The 8,162-nt window shown below is 29.7% G+C and overlaps 2 protein-coding genes across 2 annotated transcripts; both read left to right on the plus strand.

Annotated features, from left to right (window-relative positions):
- The first annotated feature begins 6 nt into the window (after nucleotides 1-6).
- Nucleotides 7-2,256, plus strand: LOC100740276 (protein claret segregational). Its single transcript, XM_003484341.4, has 4 exons — nucleotides 7-25; nucleotides 108-405; nucleotides 1,248-1,522; nucleotides 1,613-2,256. Exons 2-4 carry the CDS (start codon nucleotides 109-111, stop codon nucleotides 2,031-2,033), a joined length of 993 nt encoding a protein of 330 aa, XP_003484389.1. The 5' UTR covers nucleotides 7-25; nucleotide 108; the 3' UTR covers nucleotides 2,034-2,256.
- A 572-nt stretch (nucleotides 2,257-2,828) lies between these two features.
- Nucleotides 2,829-5,996, plus strand: LOC100740157 (PHD finger-like domain-containing protein 5A). Its single transcript, XM_003484340.4, has 4 exons — nucleotides 2,829-2,953; nucleotides 3,283-3,367; nucleotides 3,900-4,090; nucleotides 5,687-5,996. Exons 2-4 carry the CDS (start codon nucleotides 3,316-3,318, stop codon nucleotides 5,774-5,776), a joined length of 333 nt encoding a protein of 110 aa, XP_003484388.1. The 5' UTR covers nucleotides 2,829-2,953; nucleotides 3,283-3,315; the 3' UTR covers nucleotides 5,777-5,996.
- Nucleotides 5,997-8,162: the final 2,166 nt, after the last annotated feature.

Here is an 8,162-nt window from a genome sequence, read left to right on the forward strand (position 1 = left end):
GAACTCCAAGTGAACTTGGAAAAGTGTATGTATTTTATATATATATAAATATTTGATTGTCACAAATACAACACAGTTTCCTAATGATGTTTATTTTATTTATCCAGGATGTGTAATATCAACTTTGTAGATGAATGCACTATCGAAGTAGGAAAATTTGATGGGTCTGATTCAGTTAGTTGCAGCGGAAGACCGAGAGGAACCAGGCAAGAGTTCTCTTTCGATAAAGTCTTCCCACCAACTGCTACCCAAGAAAATATTTTTGAAGAATTAGCCCTGTTAGTTGAGTCCGCTTTAGAGGGGTATAATGTCTGTGTATTTGCATATGGCCAGACTGGTTCTGGTAAAACATATACTATGGAAGGTTTACCGGGTATTGAAATGGAAGGCATGATACCTAGAACGGTATACATTGAACAGTATATATATATATGTTGGAGATGAAAGGACGCCGGAGCCGTCCCTCTGGAACTTCGGCAAAATCCGTAGAATTGCCGGAAAAACGCAGCTTTTATAGCGAGTCCTCGGGTTAACTTTACTTGTGCTGTGTACGTGCCTCAACATCAGGTATTCGTTGTCCGAAGGAACCGTTGGAATGTTTTACTGTCAAGTACCTCTATTGATATTTCTTTTAATGAGGGTCATACTATAATTCCACACCCTTGCTAGGCGAAGCGCCCATCCCGTTGACCGCGGCTACGTTTGGCGACTGATGGTCGCCTTGAGCCCAAGTTTATTATCACAAATCGCAAACAAGTACAATTGGGCAGGATGACGGCAAATTATGACTGTAAACTTTAATTGCAATTTTACGGATTTTCCCGAAGTTCCAGAGGGTCGGCTCCGGCGTCCTTTCATCTCCGACATATATATATAGGGTGCTTGGTAACTGGTGGTACAAGCGAGAAGGGGGTGATTTTACGCGAAAAAAGAAGTCGAAAATATAGAATAAAAATTTTTTGTTTGAGGCTTTGTTTTCGAGAAAATCGACTTTGAATTTTCGCTCGGTACGCGTGCGGCACGTTATAACGGATCTCACTGTAGATCGTTGTCTCGATGGAAAAATTAAAAAAAAAATTAAAAAAAATTTTTATTCTGTATTTTCGACTTCTTTTTTCGCGTAGAATCACCCCCTTTCCGCTTGTACCACTAGTACCACTTGTACCAACCACCCTGTGTATATATATATACATATATATTATTACTACTTGCAATGTAAAATAGTATGATCTTTTTTAATAATTCAGGTACGACATATATTCCAAAAAATGAAAGAATTTCAATTACTTGGTTGGGAATATCAGATAGAAGCTAGTTTCCTTGAGATTTACAATGAGCATATTGTTGACTTGCTTGATTCTCAAGCTAAGACACATGAAATCAAAATGGCTGATAGTAAGGGACACAATTTGTATGTCAGTAATTTGAAAATACAGGAAATTAATAGCCCCGAAGAATTGCACGAGTGCCTTTTGACGGCGCAATGTAATAGAGCAGTTGCGGCTACTCAATCGAACGAACGGTACATACATAAAAACATATATTCGCATTTTCTGTCTTGGATGTACAAATATGATAGACTTAAAAATAAATGCATAATTTAATTTTCTAGGTCGTCTAGGTCGCATTCAGTAACAAGAATAAAGCTTGTAGGAACACATCAGTTAAAAGAGGAGATTTCAATAGGAAACTTAAATTTAGTTGACCTAGCGGGATCTGAAAGATTAAAAGGGGAAGAATCTGTACGACTGGCAGAAACAAAAAACATTAATAAATCGTTAGCAAACTTGGGCAACGTTATCTTGGCCCTTTTGAAAAAACAAGAACATATTCCATACAGAAACTCAAAACTCACTCATTTATTAATGCCGTCTTTGGGTGGCAATTCAAAAACTTTGATGTTACTGAACGTATCTCCTTTAGACGAATGTTATAACGAAACATTGAATTCATTGAGATTTGCTAGCAGTGTAAACAGTTGCAAACCCGGTAATGCAAAAAGAACACGACTAGTGCTACAAAACTCCGCATGAAGTTTCACCAAATAGTATTTTTATTACACTTCAAGATTTTAGTGTTTTTAAGCATTATTTTTTAAAAGCATTATTTAGACTATTTTATATAGTAAACGCACATCCTCTTTTGTGTAATTTTATTTTTTTCTTTTATAAACCGCAACAAAAACTGTAAATAGTTCAATATAAAATATATTACCATAACACTGACATAATTTACATATTTGCTCAGTTTAACTGTAATTTCCATATTTTCAAAGATATTGTATATAATTAAAAGAAATAACTTTTTTGAACTATTATTATATTCATTATAAAAATAAAGTCTCTGACTTGATTCGAACCAATCCCTTCCGGTTTAACAAAACGAAACCGTGTACATTTTTCATTAATTGCGTTTTTTGGCAACAATTGTATTATTTAAAATAATAGGAAAAATTTTTTCTACACTGCCAGACATAGGTATTAGCTGGTGTTAATATATTTATTTGTTATACTTATTATATAATTTTAATATATTTTATTTTATTTAGCCTTTTATGCTACAATGTATAATACAAATAGAATTATAGGTGTATAATAAATGCATAGGTGTATAATATGGCTAGCAATATATGTTTCCTTTAGTAGTACACCATGCCGAACGCACATTTCTTCATGTCTCTGCTTACTAATACATGCCAGAGTCGCACGATCGCTCATCCCCTCCTCCCCGCTGTGCTTATAAATGTTTCTACTACCAAGAGCATCGAAGACGAGTCGTATTGATAGTATAGTCGTTGACCAAGAGAGGTCCTTATTCTTGGTGTTCATTTTTTAGCAGAATTTCGCACATGAACGTTGACTGACGATCTCCCTAGTTCCTACATCTCTAACAGAAAGAAAAATTTCCTCTGTTTTTAATATTCTCTAATCTCTGGTGACTAGTGCGGTAATAATACACAGGCACGAAATCGCCTAAACAAACCCAAGTAATCGCTAAAATACGTAATAAGAGAATTGTATTATGATACCTTAGTACAATCTTATATCATATTAGGTATACTTAAATAAGACAAGAATATAAAATTGAAAATTTCCATATTATTTGGTTAAATATTGTATATTTTAAATACTATTCTCAAACAGTTATTCGCATGTATGCTAAATTGTCCAAACTGTCGTCGATTTAAAAGGCACTATAAAACGTAAACAAAGTTGAAAATTTCTAAATGTATTGGCTTGTGACGTATGATACAAAAAGATTCATACAATAATTCGTATTTCGTATACGTTAAAAGAATTTTGCTAATTCTGTGATATGGCAAAACATCATCCAGATTTAATTTTTTGTAGAAAACAACCGGGAGTTGGTAAGATTTATACATGTACTTAAATTGCAATTTTGAATTTTAGGTTAAGTTTGCTTTATATATTTTTTTATGAAATTCTTACTTAGAGACAAAAGAAATTATTTTATTACTGTTATATTTAAATAAATATTTTACTATTACAGATTTTAACTATAATATATTTTCATCAGAAATAGTGATATTCTTACATAAACAACAAACTTCCTTAATAAATAATTAGATCTGTTTGTACCTTCATTGTTAATTGATTATGTAATTTTTCATTATATATATATGTATCAATAGTATATGTGTCGAATTTCTTGTATAGATATATGTATCTGTAAACAATTTTTTACCTTAACTTCTATAAAATTAATCTTCTATTTACATTGTACTCCATTTATCTAGAAATTTATAAAATGAAGAAGTAAAATTACAATTATGGGATAAATAGATTTATATATAAAAACGTTACCAATATCATATAATTGCTATATGATAATAATAACATTATGTATACATATATAATTAAAATAGTTTTTATTTTCAGCAATAGGGAGGTTATGCGAGAAATGTGACGGTAAATGTGTAATTTGTGATTCTTATGTAAGACCTTGTACTTTGGTTCGGATTTGTGATGAATGCAATTATGGATCTTATCAAGGCAGATGTGTTATCTGTGGTGGACCTGGTGTGTCTGATGCCTATTATTGCAAAGAATGTACAATCCAAGAGAAAGATGTAAGTTTTTAAAAAAATAATTTAATATGTGTTCTTAATATATTACATTCGTTATTTTTGAGTATAAAATTATGAAATTTGATTTATTAAATGGTCAGATTGTTAACTATTGTGATTTATATCTTTGTTATTTCTCATTTTATGACATACATCAAAGCTGGTTTACGATATTACTTAATTTTTTATATATTCCTATAAGAAAAGCCGAATAGTAAAAGATTTAAAGAAAGACAAAATTTAAAAATTGATTATGATTAAATAGATTGATTAAATGAATGTTTTTAATGTATCTATTTTATAGACTTTGTATGTAATACTTTATTTACTTTGTTATAATGAAAATAAAGTAAAGGTAAGGAATGAAGAAACTTTAAAAATAATTATATTAGTTTAATTATAGTTTGGGAAACATCTTATATTCTAATGGAAATTATTTTAAAGAAATACATTGATAAAAATAAAATTTCTTCGCATATAAACTTCTTTATTTAGAACTGCAATTTCATTTGAATACAATATATGTATATCAATTATTATATCTATCTATAAATTTATTTATAAGTAGCATGATCTTTATAAGATTCTTTAAACAGAAGTACTTTATTTTGTCACCTATATTACCAAAGTAGTTAGTTTCATGTAATTCTTGTTTCATGTCCTGTGCGAGATAAATGGAGATAAATTCAAGCACACATAAAGACTTTGTAGGAAGAGTAAATTCCGTTTTTGTAATTTTTAATAAACTGTTTAATAGAATCATTCATTTTACCATAAATTTATGATCATATTTACAAGTATTTTAATTAACTTGAAAGCATATTGAAGTCAGTCAATTTGAACAGATATAATTTTATAATATTTCAGAATCTTCTGAACTTATATATATATATATGTATATATCTTGTGAAATTTTTATTTTATTTAAAATAAGAAAGGCAACAAAAGGAATTCAATAATATTGTTCATGATTTTTCAGATGAGTGGGAAACATCTAAACAACTTTTTTAAAGAAAAATTTATAAATTTAATGCTCGAATCTTTTAAAAGCATAGTTTATCTCACTTTCATTCATATTCATGAACATTCATATTCTTTGGCAAGCAGAGGGAGATAGTGAGAAAGGAAGAGATAGAGGGAGAAAGGGAGAAATATTTGCATAATTTTCTTGTTTATGTATTTAATAAATACTTCAATTCACAATTTCCATTTTAAATAGTATGCTGGATTTACATCTAAATCTTATTTAATGCATGTTATCAATTCTTTTTCTATGACAATGTCAATCGAATAGAGATTGTGCAGCACTACTATACTATGTATTGTGTACTCTGGTAATAAAACTACAACATAGAGTGCTACAGTTTAATTCATTTAGATAAGTATATTCATAAAAAAGATATGAAAAAATATCTCAATAAAATCAAAAGTTATAGACAGTTACAGCATATCAAGGAAGACAGAATGTGCTGGCATTTATATATATATATGATATATATATAATATATATATATATATATATGATATATGATATATATATATATATATGACTTATAATGTGTAGTAATAGATTAAGATTTGAAATTTGGTTTGTTGCAGCGTGATGGTTGTCCAAAGATTGTAAATCTTGGGAGTTCAAAGACTGATCTATTTTATGAAAGGAAAAAATATGGGTTCAAAAGAAGATAAGTACTGGTACCAACAATTTTTGATGTGTATAAAATTCTAATGTTGCAAATAAACAACTTTTTTTATAAAATTGTAATAATATCTATTTTTTAAGTTAATAATTTAATTTCAAATTCTCTTAATTTCAAATACAATCTCTTTGTTACAAAATGTGTGTATGAATTAACGTTTTTGTAAGTTATAAAGAAATTTAAAATGGAGAAATAAATTGTAATCGTGCGTGGAGAAGCGTTGTGCTTCTTCTTCTACATAAATATTATCTTGCATAAAATAATACCGTGTTTTGAAAAATGAATACCAACACTCTACGACAATTTCGAAAATCTTTATTTTAATTGCATATTTAGTCCATAATTTAATTAATAAAATTAGATTTGTAATAGAATTGCCACTCCACCAAGAATCCACTTACTAGCTCTCTCCTTAGTTCTTAAATTGAAGGTCCACACATAAGTAGGACTTCGCGATCGTGTTTTATACACAGGACATATTCTTTAAATCTTGTTTGTCCTGTGTAATCGCCCTAATATACATTATTGGTAATAATGGAAACAATTCTTTAAATCGAGAGTCCATGCTGTTTGAACGTCCCATCGTGCACCTTCCATGTACAATCTGTCTATATATGCGCCTTGTCTTGGTGCTAATTTGTAAAGTTTAAGTGAAAAATCTATTATTACTTTGGAATAAAATTTACACAAATTGTAACTGAATTTTATTAAAGATGGAAACTAGTGAGTTCATTTAAAAAAATGTACTTGAAATAAAATATTAAGAATATTTAAAATTACAGATAAGATATCTTTATTTATTAATACTTTAAAATATTTGCATATACACACATATACACACACACATATAAGAAGATAATCGCAAATTCAGTAGCTATAAATAATATTTGTACATTATTGTACTTATTAGAGCATTTATATAGCTACTAATTAATTAGATTCATATATATTAAGTCTAATGCCATTATTTATTGTTTCCCTTATGGGGTTACATGACTTCTAGTTCAGACAATAATCCGTTGCTCGTTTTCGCTGCTATAAACTCTACTCTCACTTTCGTTTAACTTTACAAATCCTCACAAGTTTACATCGCGTTCTCAAAAAATCATATCAACTTAATAATAAAATGAAATTAATAAATAACAAAAAGTGATATACAATACTATAAATGAACCAACACTCTAATCCTGTGTGCGTGTGTACGCGCGCGTGCTTCTTCATTCTCCCCACTCATCCGCAGTGATCTTTGTGTCATTTAATAGTATTATATACTGTATAATATAATATAACAATATATATAATAGTACTTTCATACGACTACCAAAAATTGATGCTACGAAAATAAATCGTGGATTTCGCCATAAAAAGGTTCATTAAAAAATAAGGATGTGTATGTACAAATATTTTTTTTCACCATTGTACATGTGCGATAAGTATACTATACCCGACATTAACATCATACAGTAAGGAAAAACAAAAATAAAGGATATGTTTGAAGGAATGACGGAGTAATGTTTTTAATAATTACGTGATTTCTTCTTTGGTTTTTCGCAGTACTTCGCAATATAAACACATTTTGTCCAATGGCCATTCATTTTTGCTTGCGGTTTGTTGCATAATTGCAGTTAGGAATGATTGAGGATTGAAAAAACCACCTAGCCATACCGACGATGGTAACTACATAATGATTCGTTATGCCATTAGAATAGATTAATTGTTGAGTAGAATAAGATTGCAATAAAGTTGAATAACAACGTTGTAAGAGTTTTTAGATTTTAATGTTAATTGGCAAAAAAGGAAAATTCTGCGTTTGGTACACGTAAACAATATGAATGACCCGTTAATATCGTCTGAAAGAAGATTCGTTAATATCTGGTTTGTCATCTTCTCGAATATAGTTCAATGTATGAGTTCTAAGGACAAATTAGAATTTTTTTTATTGGACTATTTCGAAACTTCATCAAAAAATGTACGTACAAATTTCTATTTGTACCTTTTGGATTATTACGAGAAATGAGTGCTTGTGCGTAGTATACGACAACAAATATTATTCAACGTATTGAAAATAAATTTTTTTATACATAGACTGCAATATAAGTGGGAAAAAGACATAGCAACCATTTATTTATATATAAATATGTCGGAGATGAAAGAACACCGGAGTCTGTAATTGAACAATTGTAGTTATTCAATCCGATTGTAATTGTTCGAGAGTTGTGATAGTGAGCTTGGGCTCGAGGCGACAGTCAGTCGCCGAACGTAGCCGCGGTTACGGGATGAACGCTTTGTCTAACAAAGGTATGGAGTAATTCTATAGCTCTCCTTAAAAGAAATATTCGTGGCGACACGCGACAGTAAACATTCCAACGGTTTCT

This window comes from Bombus impatiens, unplaced genomic scaffold, assembly GCF_000188095.3.
Source record: "Bombus impatiens unplaced genomic scaffold, BIMP_2.2 scf_0004, whole genome shotgun sequence".
Taxonomy (NCBI): domain Eukaryota; kingdom Metazoa; phylum Arthropoda; class Insecta; order Hymenoptera; family Apidae; genus Bombus; species Bombus impatiens.